Below are 19,673 nucleotides of genomic sequence, written 5' to 3'. Positions count from 1 at the left end.
GAGGCTGGTGTTATGTTTGTTATGTCTCTAGATGTGTTTAGAAATAGAAGTGTGAAGCTTCTGTTCTCTAAGAATAGTTTTTACGTTAAGCAAAGAATTGTTCGTGCCAAAAAAAGGTCAATATTAGAAAAATTGTCCAATTCAAAGAAAATAGATTTCCAAAGCTCCTGGCAGTTTTTGTTGATCAAAACTGAAGGCCGAATTCAGAGTTCATGGGAACGCTGTGTGTCGGAAAAGCTTCTAAAAAAGTTATTGTTTCTCTGTGGGTGAGAACATCGTATCAGACAGGCTCGCAAAGAATTGGTCTACAAAATCAGGTGATAGTTCAACCAAATTAGATAGCGCTGTAACTTGGCAGGTGTGAGAATGATTGCTGTCATCGAAGGCAGGACCAGCAATGCTCACAGAACGTTGTACCTGGATGATGTTGCTTTTGTCACTCGCTCCACTGTTACCACTTGGCTGTAGTACAGGAGTCTCCACGAATGCCGTCATCAGGATTGGTAGCCGCTGGGGACAACACAATGCGTGAGCCGTTATTGGACTGAGCAAAGTATCGACGTCCATTGGTACTGCTGATGGAAGTGAAAGACAGATGTCCAACACGCATTCATCGCCGCAAAGCATACACCGTAGCACAGGTAAAATGCAATTTTGCCATATCGGTCTGAATGAAAGGAACCAGGTCATGTTTAGATCTCTCAGCCTGGCCAATCCGAGGACGTTAGTTATCCTGTCCCTGTAGCGCATTGCTAGGATTGTCTCTTCCATTCCCATGGGAGCTATGTCTGAGGCGAGGCTTGCCATAACGAAGTAGGAGGGTCAAAAATAGAATCCCTGCGATGAGTCCCAAAAATAGTGGTATACCGCCAAAAATGGAGTGCACAAAATTAGGAAAGATTCCCAAAATTGCCTGGAAGGGTGTTAGCAGTCCCGTAAAGACTGTCTTAAATATGCCTGGGATGCTTGTTGCACTAGACATGTTAAGGAGTTGGCTAAACATCTCTACGAAATGCACGGGGCAATTTGTTGATAAAAGGTCATGGACCTCAGTAGCCGTCCTTGCGACTAGAAGATCATACGTCTCTTTAGATGACGTTATAGGCACTGTTGTCTGTAAAAGTACAGATTTCATTTTGCTTAATGTATCAATTCGTATAGAATAGAGATTCAGACGAGGCCAGATGGGAGTCACTATGTCTGGAGGCCCGCTCGGAAACAATGCTTGCATGCAACATTTGACCATGGACGTTACTTGTACTAGATAACTCGTCCCTGGCGCGAGGCCACAGCACCTGTGATCCGTTCTTAGAATGTAACTCCCGTTTGCGAGTTGCATAAAGAAGGGCTCTATCTGAGTTGCAGGTGTGACTAGCTGGTGGCATGAAAGGTTGTTTGAATTTCCATCACATGCTCCGTGTAAATTAATACCCTGACACAAAAGTATACCGCTTAGTGAGTGTTTACAGTTGTCACCACTAAGAAATACATTTTTGTCGCTGTCACTATAGCAAGAATGAGTGTATGGTAATTTCCATTCGGATTTAACATATCCCTTACCCAATTGTTCATATTGGCCAGCAGGTATGTACTCAAGGCACTTTTTAAAGCGGAAAGTTGTTATCGGAATTGTGATAATTCCGTGTATTATCCATTCAATGACAGGACTCTCTGACATTGTCAATGGTAATCGCTCGAGTTTTTCGATGCTCAGGATTGTATAGTCTGCTCCTTTCTGTGCCAAACTGATCTGTTTATCAGTAAGGTTAAAACTGGAAAACAATGACGTTGTGTTGATTAAACGCCAAGGCACATAGCCTGAACGAAGATTTTGCAGCGTCCAGCCTAATTCTATAATAGAGCGTAATTGAGACTGGCCATGTTGTAACATTAGCAAATCTCTGTCTATCACATCAAAGGCAGAGGATACAATATTGTCCAACGAATATATTCTGGAAGACAGAGTCATTAACCCATTGTCTACCACAGAAAGTGATTTCTCCAAATTAATACGATCAATTTCTCGTATCTTTTCAGCAGTTTCAATTTGCTTTACTTTCCAAGCCTCGTTGTAAGCAGCATAGATGCTGGTCGCTATGAAACGCTTTTGACGCTGTTTGCGTGGTCCAGAAATGAAATCGCGCAAATCAGCACCATCTTTTAATAAAGACAAGTGTTGCTTAATTTCAGCCAGTGTGGATGTAGTTAGCCATTCTAGGCAGAGTTTCCCTACACTGTATGTTGTTATAATCCCTGGATGTTGTCTCTGGGAGTATCTAGGGTCTAATCTGGTCATTTTTAAACCCTGTGTTTTATTCAGGAACCTATCTTGACAGTTATTTGTGTCTGTAGGCCAGATTAACCACTTTTCCAATCAGGATGTGTTCTGTTGAAATGTAAAATGTGTGACACGTCTAACTCATTATCTGCAGTTGCATTCTCAGCTATTGGCTTTGGTATAGACGGTGTTTTAAGGTCTTTGTTCTTAGCTAGGCCAAGACAAGATGTTTGGTGTACAGTGTCATTTAAAAATAACATTTGTTCTGGTATCATGCAGGTTCTAAATAGTGCTTCTATGCCTTGCACCTGCCAATCTTTTGTACCCCAAATCGTTTTCGTTTCAATATTATTTTTCCAATAATCAAAACCAAATGTCATCATTTTGTCATAAAATGCTTCTGAATATATCAATTTAGAATTTGTCAGCATTGTTTTCATGCCTGTTTTATCTAACAGTTTATAATAAAACGTTTCTGCATCACTTGTGTTAAACCCTGAAAAATATTTGAATTTTCTCAAAAAATGCTTTAGAACTGCTTTTAGGTGGTGTAGAACAATGTTCCCATTGATTATACATAAAAACATTTCTAGGCTGTGCAGATTTATGCAAGTAATGATCCCCATAGTGGGTGTAACAGAATAACTGCTCATAACTAGATGAACCTTGTAAATAATCATGATCTGTGAATCTAGCTGACATTACTAAATCAGACATCATGTCATTAATACTGTTAAAGTCCCAATCATCAGAGAATGTACTAGGTGTAACAAAGTCACTTAAGGAAACCTTCAGTTGATGAGGATACTTCAGGATTTCGACCGGACCATAGATCTCATAGTCTGTTTTCTCCCATACTACCCCACCAGGTATTGGAATTGCTGTGACATTTACTGTTGACAGTTCTCTTTTCTTCACGTGGGATGATCTGTGTGGTTTCAGGACTAGGTTGATGTTCTGACTTGCTGTGTCCATTGTAATATATTTTCCTTCAATGAATTTTCCCAAACATAGTACCATGATGAGCCAAAGCAGGAGGAAAAATACACCTAGACCAAACCAGAACTCCAGCCAAGGGGAAATAAGGTAGATTTCCTTCAGTTGATGAAAGAGTTCCGTTGCTTTTTCTTTAAAAGACTTTTTTGTTTCTGGCATCACTTCGGGGTTGTTTAAATCTTCAGAGAAGTTGTCGAAGTTGATGAAATAACCAGAGGCAGTTCTGTCAATTGATGGGATTGATCTTTCAATCTGTCTCTCGGTAGCACTTTCTGATGCCACATCATTGTAGACTGGTGCTGTTTCTTGACGAACTGTTTCAATCTGTGTTTCAAGAGGCACGAGTTCCATGGCTGTATTGCATAGTCCTTCATTGTGCACTGCAGGCTGATCGAATGTGATGAGTCTTTCAGTTTGAACCTCTTGGATTGTTGCAAGTTTGGGTATTCTGTTGTTTCTTGGGAGTCCACTGGGCCTACTGTTGATTATAGGCCACATGCTTGTGGTTTTACCAGATCGATGGACACGATTCTGTTCTCCTTTTTACCAGCAAGGGGCGGTAGCACAACTGATCTTGTTCCGGTGACTGCTAAGACAGGTACTGCTTTTCTGTAAGAAGGCCCAAATTCCTTCTTAACCGCGATCTTTTCTCTGACTAGATCCCCAATCTTTGGAATCCAGACAGGCCTTGCTGGGGCTGTTGCGGGTGGTGCCTCGTCAGTGGTACTTGGCTGTTGCTTTAACTTTATGTTGCTTAATGATTTTCTTGTTTCATTCAGTTCCTGTAAAACAGCCAAACGATCCTTTACATCAAAGTGCTTTGTTTCTTCTTGTACCACTGACATCTGACTATCGAGGTCCTGAACGTTCATTCTAATTCCGAACAATAGTTCGTATGGGCTGAAACCTTTTAGAGAATTTCTTGGCATGTTGTTAAGACTAGTCTGGACACTTATTAAATGTTTGACCCACCCAGCGCCTGAACCTAATACCTTCGCTGTTATAGATTGCTTTATGCCCCGGTTTTTTCTTTCTATCACACCTATTGTATGACTGACAAGAATACCACAACCCAATTCCCACACTGGCCATGGCCTCCTTATAGGCTCGAGAGCTGAAAGCAGGACCCTGGTCAGAATGGAACGTGGTAATTGCGTATATGCCGATATGGACTCGCTAATCTTTTATAACCGTTCTAGCGTCAGCCGAGCGCTGGTGGCCTCATTATTTAAGTGCATTTCGTCTAAACTATTAATAGGACGCAGGATGGGGTGTAGGCAGCGTTACGCTCTTTCTGATTGGTAGCCGGTAGCAAGGTTCGCTACTGCGATCCCTATTGCAGGTTTCACAGTCGTTTGCATATATTTGGTGTTCCACATTCATTCCCGGCCACCAGAATACTGATTGTAATTCAGTCAGTGATTCCTTGATCTTTCTGTGCCTAAGGCCCAAACCCATGTGTGCATCTGCTATTAAAAATATTCTCCTGTTCATGTTTGGAATTACTCTATCCCCCACTCCAGGGATTCGAGCAAAAGGAACGGAGTTTGCATCGATTATGTATGCATAATTGAGTGGATAGTTTACGGGTAGTGCTGCACAGTCGCCTTTTACGGTCGTTTTTACTGCCAGCATGGTTTCCCCGTCTATATACTTATCTGTACGCTTTTTTGTGGCTACGGAAGCCGGGTTAGTTGCTTCCGCGGTGGCTGTATTAGCCAATGAATTCCCTGCAACGTGAACGCCATCACGTTGAAGACTCTGTGCGTGAATCACGTGAGTCTTTTGTAGTTCTTTGTGTAAAAGAGCTACCTGTTCCCAAAGCATTTTATGCTTTATTGTGGCACCTGTGTCATCTTTGTAGTTGTTTTCGATCCAACCCTGCAGTTTGTTATTGTAAGAATTGACGCAAAAATGAGAATCGCACACTATAAGTGTGGGGAATTCGCGTTCTGCATTTTCGAGCGCCATCTTTAAAGATCTGATTTCAGTTCTCTGAACCGAACAGTTTCTTACAGATTCAGTTTTTGTTACTTTCGGTCTGAATTTACCGCACAGCCAACGACCTTTAATGATCGCACATGCTGCATTGTAGGATTTACTCTCTACATTGAAATGCTGTACAAAGCTATCTGTATAGATTATACATGCCTATTGTGGGAGAGGCAGGATTTCGATTGGCAGAGGATATTCTTCTTCATATTCTAAATCATTCAGTTCTTCGTATTGCGGGGCGAAATAGTATTTCACATCTTCCGCTCCTAGAGAATCTATGCACTGTATCCATTTCGGATCCAGTGACACTGTAGGCAGGTTTACTGGGCTGAATAGCGCTTTGAAGGCGGATTCCGCTGTGAGGATATTAATCCTTTTGCCATGTGCTAGTTCTCGTTCATTTGCTAATGCGATTTGCACTGCGTTCACAGTTCTTTCTATGCGACTGAATGTTTTTTCTGCTTGTGTGTACTAATCGAAATTGGTACCTTTTCTCCCTCATTAGAGGTTAGGTACGTGAATCCGCATCTTCCTGGGATGACTCGGATTACAAGATCACGTGTGTTGTCACGTGTATCTAATTTTGTTTTTGCTAACATGTCTGTTTGCAGTGATCTCAAAATTTCTGTGTGTTTTTGAGTCCAATTGATTTGTTTTAAATCAGGTTTTATTAGTTCGTTTAACCCTCTCTGCGTAATTTAGAATGTAAGTTCTTCCGAAATTCAGAAAACCTAGTATTGATTGTAAATTCTTCAGCGTTTTTGGAGCTTGGAGTACAGCGCACTTCTCTAAGAAGTTGTCCGCTAGGCTTTTCCCTTCACTTGATAATTCGTACCCTAAGAACAGTACTGTCAGATGGGCAATTCGGGACTTTTTAAAGTTGAATTTGTAACCCTCTGCTACGAACCCAAGTATAATGGTGTTCACTCTTTTCAAGTGAGTATCCAAGTCGTCGTCTGTGAGATAAATATCATCTACGTAAGATAATGCTTCATCATCATAGATTTGTAGTAACTCTGTTACCCTAGCTGAGAATAGTCCTGGGCTGTTCTTGAACCCCTGTGGGAGTCGACAGAATTTTTTCTGCGACCCAAATGCGGAGAAAGCGGTCAAATATCTGCTTTCCGGTGCAATGTTTTGACAAAAGAAACCATTAGAAATGTCTAATGTCGTTTTATATTTTTTCCTAACTATATTATTCATTAGGGCTGCACTATGCGAGTTTTGTACTGCAAAAGTTTTGCAACATGTATTAAGGTGTCTGTAGTCCAAAACTAGACGATATGAATTGTCTGGCTTGGAGACAGGAAACAAAGGATTGTTCATTTGAGAGGTGCATGTTTCAATCACCCCCTGGTACTCAAGTTGATCTAAGATCTCCCTGACTTGTTTTTTAGCTTCTTGCTTTATGGGATACTGCCGTTGGGCAGTTGGTTCACTTTTTAATTGGATTTTGTGAGGCGGAGAATCCTCATCCCATCCTACGTGATTTTTATATAATGCAGGTGCCTGGGCTACTGCCCATTTCCTTGCATATGTGTATTTTTTGTGAATCGGTATGTGATTCGAGAAGGCTGGCATAATCACTTCTTCGCCACGAGGGCACTCCCTGACAAACTCCGGGGGCCAATCTTTTTCAGCTAACAGAATATCATAGCCTTTTGAGAGCTTATCCCAAAATAGACTCTTAATTTTCCTAGTCTTATCACCCTCCATACGCAATGTTATTTCGTATATTTTATGGGGCTCGCTAAGTCTGGTGTCGGCAGTTTCAACCTGAATGTATTCATTCGTGTCCACTGTCTCCAGATGACTCATCAAGATCTTGCGCGCTATACTGATCTCTGCTGCACTGTCCAACATTGTCAATGCCCACTCCCCGTTTTTCAACTGTGTCCTCAGTATTCTCGGCATGGTTGATTACTCTAATACTAGCTACCTTCTTTTTCTGAAATTGAGATTTCTTATTTTGAGCAGGTTCCTTGTCTTTGGACTTGGTGTGCTCTCCTGGGTCTGACCGTCCTCTTCTTTCCGAATTCTGTGGAAGAGATCTAGAGGGACGTGTATCAATACTTTGATATCTATCAGGTTTTTTTAGATTATCCCTATTTCTAAGGTTATATCTTTTCTCAGAGGGCTCCCGTTGGGGAGACTGGCGTTCTCGAGTCGGAGTTCTTTCCCTCCGTCGAGGAGACCTTCCTCTGGACTGGAAAACTTTTTCCTTGGGAGTGGATTGTTTATTTCCATCCCAGCTCTTTTTAGGAGTGTTTAAATTATTTTTAATAAATAATTTTTCAGGATTTTCGAGCAGTTGGGGCTTAACTGGTTTTCCACCCAAGCTGTCTCTACCTAATTCTTCATAGCATTTTTCTATGATTTTTGCTAGCTCCACAGGATCTTTTATATCTGTTTCCCTCAACTTCTGGCGGATCGCCACAGATGCTGCTTCTCCCTTTACGTTGGCTAATAATATAGCCGTGACCTGCTTGAAGTCTTTCAGTAATTTCATACCTAGATTTAAAGCGGGTTCTGGACCGAATTCATTTTGAATCTGTTTTAGCACTTCTGGTATTACCGCCATAGACGGAACACCGTGTGTTTTTGTGTAAATGGAAGCAAAGACTGTACCCCAATATAGAGATGAGGGGCACCATGGGAGGTAGTTAGTGACGGAATCTGTGCAGAAGGAGGTCTTTGGTTAAGGGGAGTAATGAAGGCCTCTGCCTTCCCGGCAGTGTGGGTGGCACAACACATCAAAGGAACCCCAAACTGTAAACAAAATATCATATGAAATACCACAAAAAGACCGGCGCAGTTGCTCAAAGCTGTGTACATACCAAAATGGTGAGGTGCACGATTGTCTCAACTTAATATAAACGTATTTTGACTTGTACTTATGTTGGTTGTCTATTTACTTACTTTTACACTATTGTACGACCTCCTCTGAAGTGTCTGAAAACGTACTTTTTTTCTGAAATTTCTGTCCTGAATTTTGACCTTCTGTCCTGAATTTTTGTCCTGAATGTTCACCCTTTGTCCTGAATTTTTAAACCCACTGTCCTGAATTTGGAACGATGCCAGTTGGTCACCCTAGGACGCCCATGCTCTCAAACAACCACAGGGCAGCTGGTTGTATCCGAACAGCCTCACTTGTTTTCAGTCACCAGTTTAAACGAATCCGTGTATTTTGTATCCCCACCCCTGACTTTTTTTATTTAAATACAATTTCGCCGAAGCAGCGTTTTGAGGAAAGGCAATCTGCAAATGTGGGCCACTGTTTTTTTGCGTGCTGTGGCCGATTTTGAATCCCAATCCAACCCTGCTTATGGCAAGACTTTATGAAACACGGTGATCGTGTACAAGCAGTGAATCTGTGCCTGCACTTTGATAAACCAAACAGATTACCAAGGGTAGTTAATCCTTTTCTTTGCGGTATCTAAAAAAATGTACTGAGGAATTGTCTGTGAAGGTACAGAAATGCACCATACTACTTTTTACATCTTAGCGTAGTCAAATTTGTTAACATCGTGTTCTTGTACCTGTTCTTCTAGTAATTTGCAATATATTGTTGGGATTTTAATTAATTGCAACAATAAACAGAATTCCCTCTTTACAGGTGAGTGTGTGTAATTATGAATTACCAGTAGAAGTGCCACCGTTGAAGCCATGGTCAGAACCAAATACTGCTTGGAAAACAATTGCCGTTGTTGTCCGTGTATACAACACCTGCAACCAACGATTTACCAGAGAATAGATTTAGTGGGGGGCGGGGGGGGGGTAGTGGGGGGAAGGAGATACGCCCCCGATGTTACCGCCCATTTCCTGCTAACTTTGGCGTGTTTCGATATGGCGCGGAAACGAAGAAGTAAACATCGTGAGAATGGATTTGCAGTTTATTTTCTCCCGGTGGACAGGGTTGGTAGCAAGATGATCATATTCAAGGAAGGTCTTCTTTGGCATCGATTTTTAAGTATCGGCATTTTAAAAAATGGTTTAAATTGTCATCGGACACCGGATTTGCCTCAGACAGAACAGCGCCCTCTGTACTCTTTTTAATGGGGGGAACGGGGGGGAGCTGTGCTGTACTATTATTTAAATACCATGTTAAACAAATTGCATACATGTCTGATTCCTTAATTTTTTACAAATATTGTATATGTGCGATGTTTACTAAAAGTGCATTTCATAAAATGAAAGCCCGTATAGGGGGCAACTAAAGAAACAGCAACTCACCTACGATGTACACAATGAGACCTGCTATAACAAGGAGCAAAACAGCGTTCAGCACCGGGTATTTGATCTGTCCTTCCCGACAGATAGTCCAACGCCCGTGATCTACAAAAGAATCAAAGACGTACACCCAGGTAAAGCAACGAAAAAAAAGCCTGAATATTTTTTAGGCAGTGGTTGTGTTGTAGCTGTGTACTGCAAATACCCATATGTTACTGTCCAGAGTAGTTAGATCTTCGACAGCAGAAACCAAAGACATAAGTTGTCTTGTTACGATTTAAAATACACAGACGGGAAGAATACTTCTGAAACATTCAAGGTGCAGTGCCACATAATTATATCGGGGGGGGGGGGGGGGGGGGGGATTTCGGCATGGTACTCCGTCCTTTTTTTTGTACTCTTGAGGGGTTCAAGCTGAAGTTTGCGGGGCCCTTTAACTGGGCACGGTTGTCGCCGATAAACCATAACTGATCAATTAATTATAAAGTGCGAGTTTCACGTGCGACGAGCTCAAGTATTTAATGTTATAGTTCATATTACACCGTGTATTTTCCATGAGCGTTGGAAGTTCTTTACAGTGCACAAATATTGTTACATTTTGTTCAATGCCGTTACTTAGTATACACCAAATTACTATTTTATTTATGCGTTTTCATAGCATACTTTACCCGAATGTGTAAGAGCGTTTTACAATAGAACCAAGTGCATTACATATGGACTGCAGATTACATATAAAATACAAAGCAAATACCAGAGTCGTAATAAGAACATGTTACAAAAAGTGTATATGAAATATGTGGAATTTAAACTAACCGAGTATGTATAATCTGCCAGTGTTGGTGGGAGGTGAGCAGAAAGGGTATTGGAGAGAAAACGTGCACAAAGAAGACATAACATAATATTCTATAGCATGTAAGCATTATGATTTCGACTTGTTGGAAAATATGTTCGTATAAGGTCGTCCAAAATGTAACACGTAGTGAGTCATTGACAAAACGATATTTCTAAAATATTGTGGCCTGGGCTACATGTCAGCATGTGGAAGGCTCCTGCCGGGGACGGTCGGGCTCACGCTGCATTCACTCGGTGCAGAGGGGTGCGGGGGGGGGGGGGGGGGGGGTTCTGAGGAGGAGACACGTGCAGCGCGGCCTGTGACCCCCAAGGACCGCACCCATTGGCTGCCCTGTGACACTGCACCCGCGCCAGACCCAGTCTACATATCAGTAGGAGCGCACCACGGGGGGAGGGGGGTGTAGATCCTTAAAGGGGGGGGGGGGGGGCACTTACCGCAGCACGAGGCTCGCTCTTCATTCTGGTGTGCCTCCTGGTCCCCTCTATCGGGGTCTGCGACCTCGCCCCACCCTAGGAGAGGATGGGCAAGAGCCCGGTCCCGTCCCGTGGGGTCTTCTCCCGATGCCGTGTTTAAACATGTCACTGAGGACGTTGCCTCACTTGAGTGCTCCGCGAGGTCTCCCCGGCTGCGCCGCGCGGCCTCGCGGAGTTCGGTCTGATGCCCAGTTAGGACGGATTCTTGTGGGCTCTGCACGAGCTCGTGTGCTTCGCTCAAGTGCTCCTCAGGCGCTGCCGAGAGGCGCTGGGCGGCTGCAGACGGGTCACCCCGGCCCCCGGTGGCGCCCCCTGATGGCTCTGCATACCTTTTCACGGGTCGGCGGTCTCGATCCCTCTGGACACCCTCCCTCCCTATAAATAAGAGGTCTTGGTCTCCAAGTTCTTTCAAGAGGTGTTTGTTGGCCAAAGTCGTCTCATTTCGTTTCCCGCTATCTCTCAACTCCATGGTGAATCCTCTCTCCCCGCGCTGTGTCCTGTCGTTTCCGCTGGAGCGCTCCTTTCTGCTCCATATGGTGCCCTCTATACCCCGCGCTGGCTCATCTCCTCTCTGGGGTGTCGGAGCCACCCGGCCCGCACACTACATTATAACAGCAGGCATCACCCTGAAGAATTAAATCAACGGGCGCAAAACCGCTCGAGCCGGACTTGGCCCATACAGTGATATCAAGAGTGGAGTAATCTTAATCTCCCTCCCCTGCTGCAGGCCTGCCCGTGTGGCGCTACCCCACGTGTCACCAGGACACCACACTCTCCCTCTTCCCCCGGGTCTCCTCTTTGCCTCCTCCCTCTGCCTCCTGGGGTCTTCTCTCCTCTCTGCCCCGCTCGCTCTACCTTTTCTGCCCCCTGGGGTCTCCTCTTTGCCTCCTCCCTCTCTTCTCTGCCCCTGGGGTCTTCTCTCCTCTTTTCCTCCCCCCTCTATCTCTCTCTGCCCCGCGCGCTCTCCTCCTCTGAATGCTTTGAAGGTACGGAGCTGCCTCTCTCCAAATGGCAGGAGCGCTGGGGGTGTCCGCGGCTCCGCACATCTGCATCTGCAACCAATGGGAGACAGGGGCTGTCAGCCAATCAGAGCCCGCGCCGCCTCAGGCTCTAGAGAAGTGCGCTCCCAGCTCAGTTACAGTAAAACCGTCGAACCGTTGAGGGGGCGGGAGAGAGAGAGGGCCGGGCAGAGACTGAGCGGGGGAGACGGAGGGAGAGCCGGGCAGAGAGAGCAGGCGGAGAGGAGGGTGAGGGAAGAAGAGAGAGCGCCGGGCAGAGTCCGAACTTGAACCAAGCAGAAACGAGGAGAGAGCAGGGAGGGTACTAGAAGAGAGAGCAGGGCAAAGAGGAGGAGAGAGCGTGCGGGGTGCGGAGGGGACTGCGCGGTGTAGAAAGAGGAGGGTAAGGTTTTGAAGAGAGGAGTGAGGACAGAGGCGAGAGCGCGCTATATAAACGAGAAGAGACAGCGACGGGAGAGAGCGCACGGCAGAGATGAGCGAATACACAGCCCTACGGATGCTTGAGAGTGAATATTTCGGGTTTCCGAGTATATCTTACGCGGAACGCAAAGAGAGGTTTGAGGCCAAGACGCGTCCCCTGATGGAACTCGGAGACCTCTTATTAGCAGCCAGCCACTCTGTCCAGAGGGCTCGAGTTGCGCTCACCCGGCGACTCTCTGGGCGCTGTGCGGCGCTACCAGAGAGTAAACAAGTGCTCCTCCTGCTATTTTACCCTGCAACTTTGGGACGGGGTGGCACGTCTGCGGTCGTCGAGCGCCTATTGGCAGCACTGGAGGAGCTCTTGAACGAAGCACTAGAGTCCGCCCGGACATCTTACTTTCTGTGTGAGGAGCAAGAAGACTACTTCTCATGGCTGAGTCCATTTTGCTGGGCTAGTCCTTTCTTCATCCGCCCATGGTGGTGGGAAGACGAGGAATTATTTACAGAAAAGCTGACCTTGGGGGGCCCGGCCGGGCAGGGTGACGGGTGTGATCCCGTCCCGCTCCTCTTGACCCGAGTTACAGAGGCCTTGACAGCTGCAGAGCAGTCTCTCCAGAGTCCAGACATCGAGGCTGTCACGTCCGATGCCTCCCGGCGCATCCTGACGGAAGCCCTGCAGCTGGCGAGCGCCGCGCACGGCTGCGCCTCGAATCTGTACGGAGCAAGCCTGGGGCTGCTCTGCGAGGCGGACCGCAGCCGCTGGGCAACCCTTGCAGAGTACTTGAGTAAAGCGGCCTTCTTGGTGAGATTGTCGGATGCTTGTAGATACGCCACTTTCTACTTGATTGATGTGTGGTTCATCAATTCAACACCCGACGACGACCTCTCGGTTCTAAAATCTTACCGTATAAACTTAGAGCGGGCAGCAGCCGAAGTGCTGCAGAGTGAGACGGCTCGGGACGCCGAGCGCCTCTCGAGGGAACTCGAAGCGCTCTTGATTGCAATTAAATCTGCCCTGAGGTCTTGGGATGGGGCCGTCCAGCGGCTCGTCGACCACCATGGAGAGACCCCAAGTTTTAACTCTGTGTCCGTGGGGCAGGGAGGGGGCACCGCAAGTCAGGGGGACGGGTCTGTGGCCCAGCAGAGGCTAGCGAGAGACCTTTCACAGCTCTGGACGGAAGGACAGACTGTCCTCAGACGTTACATTACTACCATCGGGCAGGGAGGAGACCGCGCGGGGCCGGGGGGAGACCCCATGGGGCCGGGGGGAGACGCCGCGGGGCCGGGGGGAGACGCCGCGTGGCCGGGAGGAGAAGCCGCGGGGCAGGGGGGAGACGCCGCGGGGCAGGGAGACACGTCGCAGGCCCCCCCGCCCCGCATTATACAACATGCAGAGCGAATGAGGAGCGCACACGGCTCTGTCCTGACATTTCGCAAACTGACTGTAGATCAGAAACCACTCCCGGGGGCCGCCCGAAGCCTCTTCAAAGACCTCGCAGAGCTCTTGACTGTAACGGAGTCCTTAGTGACATCTTACCGTGTACCCAAGGGACGGGGTGACAAGCCTGTGACCGGCCAGCTGCCTCTGCTGGAGGGACCCAGTGGGGAAAAGCAGAAGAATCCAGAGCCAAGCCCGTGCTGCGGTAAGTGCCCCGACCCCCATAGGACCTACCCCCGCCCTTATTGTGCGTCCAAGAGAGGCTGTGGTGGGCGCCTACTAGTTTTCTTGTGTGTGGGGTTGGTTGTTGGAAGGGGGACGTAGGGTTTAGCCCCACTAAGCCTGGACGCACCTCCGTGAAGAGAGCAACATGAACATACACACAAATAAACGCACCCAAGTTTCCCCGTAGTGCATCGCAATATATGAAAAGTAAAAGTGAGTGTTTTCAAACATCGTATGAGAAATATTTCTGTCCTCGACCTAATGAGCTATTTGTAAAAGAATTTCTCTGTGGCTGCTGTATACGCCCAACTTGGACACGCCATTCCTTGACTTGGCCTTCGTGGCACATAACCCCCACACTCCCCCAAACCGTGGGGAAGTATATACCCCAAGACCCATACCCCAGGCATCCCAATAACTTAGCCAACCAGGTCGTAGTTGTTGTGGTGGTTGTTGGCCGCAGTTTTATTGGGATCATAAATCATATCTGAGTCATATACATGTCAACACAATATCCCCTAAATTATATCTGGGTCATAAACATGTCATACAACATATCTGGGTCATAAATCATACATGCCATCGCCGTGGTCATAAATCATATCTGGGTCATAAATCATAGATGTCATCATCATTGTCATAAATCATATCTGGGTCATAAATCATACATGTCGTTTTCATTGTCATAAATCATATCTGGGTCATAAACATGTCAATCATCATATTGTGCAGATCAATATCGTGGTACATTCAGTTCGTAGATGGCACGCCTACCAAACCAGTTCTTTCGTTGATCCTTGGTAGTCCTCATTGTCGTGTTACCTCTGGGACCACCATTTGGCTGGTCACCCACGCCCTTTGCGTGTAGGGAGGGGTAGCTTCTCCAAGGAGTTAGGCCCAACTCGCTACCTTTTTGTGCCCTGCCGTCCGGCCGGGTCTGGGCCGCGAGCGCCGTCTCCGTTCGCTACTCCCCTCCTTGGTCCGGCCACCTCACCCTGCTGTGCGGCATCCCAAAATGAGTGGCCTACTTCTACACACCGCCCTGTTGGTGTGTCTCCTTAGCCATCCGTTGTAACAATTCCCGCCGATGTTTGTGTTGCTGTCCAGCACTGCGACGACTGCTGGTTCCTAGGTGTGGGTGGGTGGGTCCAAAAATTCAGGTGCGCCGCTTCCCCCGCTCCACGAAAATTAGGAGCTATCTGAGGGAAGCGGTGGCTTATATCCCCCCCATCTGCTCTCCCGTTCCGTGCAGCTGGTCCCCCATTGGGGGGTTTGTACCATGCCGTACCCCCTATTGGCTGGGGGTTCCTTGGTGACAACAGGATGCTCCCTTGTGAGGTGTTAAGTCTTCCTGCCGCTTCTGGGCGCCCAGAACCGGTTCCTCCACTGGGGCTCGGCGTGGGTTAAGGCGCCGGCCCTTGAGCCTCCCCCCACCCCTTCGGGGGGGGGGGGGGTGCGGCGGCCTCTGCAATAACCCCCACACTCCCCCAAACCGTGGGGAAGTATCTACCCCAAGACCCATACCCCAGGCATCCCAATAACTTAGCCAACCAGGTCGTAGTTGTTGTGGTGGTTGTTGGCCGCAGTTTTATTGGGATCATAAATCATATCTGGGTCATATACATGGCAACACAATATCCCCTAAATTATATCTGGGTCATAAACATGTCATACAACATATCTGGGTCATAAATCATACATGCCATTGCCGTGGTCATAAATCATATCTGGGTCATAAATCATACATGTCATCATTTTCATAAATCATATCTGGGTCATAAATCATAGATGTCATCATCATTGTCATAAATCATATCTGGGTCATAAATCATACATGTCGTTTTCATTGTCATAAATCATATCTGGGTCATAAACATGTCAATCATCATATTGTGCAGATCAATATCGTGGTACATTCAGTTCGTAGATGGCACGCCTACCAAACCAGTTCTTTCGTTGATCCTTGGTAGTCCTCATTGTCGTGTTACCTCTGGGACCACCATTTGGCTGGTCACCCACGCCCTTTGCGTGTAGGGAGGGGTAGCTTCTCCAAGGAGTTGGGCCCAACTCGCTACCTTTTGTTGCCCTATGCTCTCTTGTACTCACCGTCTTCCTTTTGTAGTTTTTGCCCACTTGCACCCATCCCCCATGCTGTTGCCGGTCGACCTAAAGCATTCGCTTCCTGGTGGGCCGTGCGTGACGGGTTATTGGATAGTCGTGATCCGCCCTCTGCACGACTGTGTGCCCCTGGGGCAAAGTGACTGCCCAGGTGGGGATGGGCACCCTGGTGCTGGCAAGCTTCTGCTTCTGTGCCTGGGTCTAGTGGCCACGCGGATTCCTGTGGCCATTAGTGTGATTTGGGTTTGACTCCACAGTCACCCTTTAACGTCCGAGTAGGCTAGCCCAGCCTTTCCTCCTTGAGAGGTCGGTAACCAACATGCCGTACCACTGGCACTAAGCATCTGATATTTAGCGCCGGGATGCGGAATCATCACGCCAACAATTGATCTGAACATCCCAGTAAATGCATGAAAGAAAACTACGTGAGATTTGCGCAACCTCGTTGGGCACCTGCTCTATGCTCCCACAAGCCGAGTATATGGTTACAGAAAGTTGGCACCGTGTGACCAATTTGTGACACTAAATTCCAGGCATGTCGATATTATTGAATGTTTCATGTCTGGTGAATTCTGTTGAAATTGCTGATAATCGGTTACACCGTATTTGACTGGATTCCGTTGTGTGTGCATACACAGATGAATATAATTGTACATCTTATAGCTGTCAAACTAAACTGTTTAACTTCTGCATTGTACCAGTAGATGTATGCATTTTAAGTTTTTTCCTTTTGGCACGCTGATACCAATAATACGCTTAAGGCACGTGTATGTAGCGTGGGCACCACTGGGGTAAAGATTCAGCCGCAGCTTAGAGTTTTTGCCAGTGGAGTCATTAACTTTAGCGTGTTACTCGAGTCTTATGGGTGCACTTGAGGAGATCCACTTATTTCTGGTTTGGTCACAATTGCAAGGTTCAGTGATGCGCAATATCACACCCAAACATGCACCGCCGACTAGTGAGGTTTATCCTCAGTAAAGCTCACGCCGCCTTCCATTCTACAGCGGCGGATGCCGTAGTATCTTTAAATTACGCCAGAACACTTCTATTGCCAATGATTAGAAATGACAGGAGTGTTGGGTCAAGCAATATATATGAACCAGGTACATTACTGTGCCATAGTTGGTTTAATAGAAAATGCCGTAACTGGTTAACTAGGAATTTCTACCAGGGGACAACTTCTATTATTTTAACAGACTGGCCCCGTGACCCGCGCAAGTAAGGTATCATACATTTAGACACATCGCTCTCTTGCTTGTTCCACGTCATAACGCATTTAAGGACAAATACGGCATTGACTGGTCTAACATCAGTTAACTTGGGACGGCGTTCCTAAACCTGACGCACTGTAGCGCTTGTGACGCCGCACACAAGTGTGCTATCATCCTGGTGTTCTCCGCCATGGCACCGGGTCGACGTAGGTCAGTTGCGGTGTCCGTGGTGTTCGAAGTCCGCTCTCCGTGCCCATTGGCTGCCCTCTTGGCGCCACTGTGCCTTCCCCTTCATTTGGCGGAAGGCTGTGAATCGCGGAATTCCCCCTTTTGGCTTCCGGGTGGCTCAAAAGTTATGGGGCTTGCCCCTGCGCCTCACCCTCCTTCGAGGGGTGCGGCGGCCCTAGCAGACACTTCTAACGCAACTGCTTTGCCAGCTTGTTACTTTATCACCCTTCCAGTCGTGTTTAGTCTCTGCATGATTACCAGCTTGACATTGTAGTCTTCGATGACTGTTATGTTCCCTTAAGTTTTTTTTTTTTTTTTTTGTTATGCCTCTTGCCACCTCTATGTCGTGATGGCGGTTCTCAGATCGAGCTCTACCCTGGCATTGAGCATCCTCTAGCGCAATGCGGCGTACGCGATCAGTGCTCTTTTTCCACACCGACCGTGTCTAAATAGGAGCTCTATCTGCCCCCCGTTTGCTTCACATCCTTCGGCCTTTCTTGAGACCCCACTCATCGCAGTTGTGCATGTTGCATGATGGGCTTACCAGCCTGCCACGCATGCGCATCGTCAGGTCAGCCCCTATCATTGCTGTTTACGACCTGTATTAAAAACAACGCTACCCGGGGCACTTTCCCACATTGCTTGAGCTGTTCGCGAACAGTCTTCCATAAAAAACACTATCACTGGCACTTTCTCAAGTACATGCGCCGGTCTCACCCCGTGATATCCGGGGTACTTTCTTTATTAACTGTGCCGATCGTAGCCCGTTTTGCACAACTCGCCCGGGGCACTCTCTACATTACATGTGCCGATCACCCCGGCATTACCCGGGGCACTTCCATCATTGCTTTAGTTGGTCGCAATAGGTTGGTTGCCACTCATGCTCAAATTCACCCAAGGGCGGTGCTCTTTTACAAGCGCAGCCGAAACGGACGCATTCTTCAAAGCTCGGATCAGGATATTGCGCGTCTCTCAGCGCCTTGACTACGAGCCGACTCTTTCCCCGGGCTTCTATTTCACTAGCGGCCTTTGTAAAGCTGCCTATGAGGAGCGTGCTGCCGCTCAGCGAGGGTCTTTGTCCTTTAACCATATGCCTCTCATTTGGCCGCTCTGTGTGATCCTGGGCACATCGCTAACTCCAAGCGCGTAAGCTGCCGTATCTGCCAGGCCTTACTCGGCCCTAGTGTTACGCTGCAAAATGCTATCTACCTTACCACGTGCTGACTGCAGAGCACACCATGAACATTCCTCGCGTATGAAAAGCATTTGTTCGGAAGTTCCCGTTTTAAATAATCACTGTTATCAGCACACTTCGCCCCCTTTTGCGGGCTCCACCGCCCAGTACCTTATACTTTGATCTCTGCGTTTATGCCGTGACTCATTCATGCCTTTGCTGCAGCTAGCGCTTAAACCCCCCCTTCACACTTTACCTCGCCAACACCTCCTCCGCTCCGCCTGATTCTTTGCCGAAGTTGAGGGCCTCTTCCCTCACTGTCCGGGGGGGGAGGAGGGAGGGGGGGGATGCTGAGGGTGAACTTCGTCGTCGTCGTTTTCTTGCCGGATCGTTGCTGGCGCTACGAGCCTCTTGCTTCTCTTACGCTGCGTGCATCTTGGCCGTGCAGGTCCCAAAAACGGGGGGCTTGACCTCCGATCCACGGACTAGGCTCTCTGGTCAGGGGTCACTCCATGCCTCCTCCGTCGATGGTCGTTGGGCGCTCCCCCGATCTGCGCGCTTCGCCATCTCTGCCACTGGCTGGGACTCGCAGCGGCACTCCTCTCCTACCGCCATCGTGGAGCTTGGGGAGATCTCCCACCGCCTTCCCTGCGGCGCCATGAGTCCACAGGCTGGAACCTTCGACAACCCGGGTGGACATGTTTTCTCTCAACGCTCCAAAAATTCAGGTGCGCCGCTTCCCCCGCTCCACGAAAATTAGGAGCTGTCTGAGGGAAGCGGTGGCTTATATCCCCCCCATCTGCTCTGCCGTTCCGTGCAGCTGGAACCCCATTGGGGGGTTTGTACCATGCCGTACCCCCTATTGGCTGGGGGTTCCTTGGTGACAACAGGATGCTCCCTTGTGAGGTGTTAAGTCTTCCTGCCGCTTCTGGGCGCCCAGAACCGGTTCCTCCACTGGGGCTCGGCGTGGGTTAAGGCGCCGGCCCATGAGCCTCCCGCCCCCCCCCCCCCCTGC

At 47.7% G+C, this 19,673-nt stretch overlaps 2 protein-coding genes across 2 annotated transcripts in view; one reads left to right on the top strand and one right to left on the bottom strand.

The window, feature by feature from the left end:
• LOC147700901 (uncharacterized) overlaps window positions 1-11,798 on the bottom strand; it is a 242,391-nt gene extending 230,593 nt beyond the window's left edge. Inside the window, exons 1-2 of the mRNA XM_086928536.1 lie at window positions 10,787-11,798; window positions 9,503-9,604 (exon numbers count right to left, since the gene is read on the bottom strand). Of these exons, the coding sequence (XP_086784662.1) occupies window positions 9,503-9,604; window positions 10,787-11,294 (610 nt within the window). The 5' untranslated portion in view covers window positions 11,295-11,798. The remainder of the gene's footprint in view (window positions 1-9,502; window positions 9,605-10,786) is intronic.
• A 1,863-nt stretch (window positions 11,799-13,661) lies between these two features.
• LOC147700900 (C-type lectin domain family 2 member D-like) overlaps window positions 13,662-19,673 on the top strand; it is a 79,451-nt gene continuing 73,439 nt past the window's right edge. The window contains exon 1 of the mRNA XM_086928535.1: window positions 13,662-13,907. Within this exon, the coding sequence (XP_086784661.1) occupies window positions 13,664-13,907 (244 nt within the window). The 5' untranslated portion in view covers window positions 13,662-13,663. The remainder of the gene's footprint in view (window positions 13,908-19,673) is intronic.

Source organism: Lissotriton vulgaris, chromosome 7, assembly GCF_964263255.1.
Source record: "Lissotriton vulgaris chromosome 7, aLisVul1.2, whole genome shotgun sequence".
NCBI classification, from domain to species: Eukaryota; Metazoa; Chordata; class Amphibia; order Caudata; family Salamandridae; genus Lissotriton; species Lissotriton vulgaris.
Note: the sequence above shows the minus strand (reverse complement) of the source record. Positions and strands in the feature narration are given on the sequence as shown.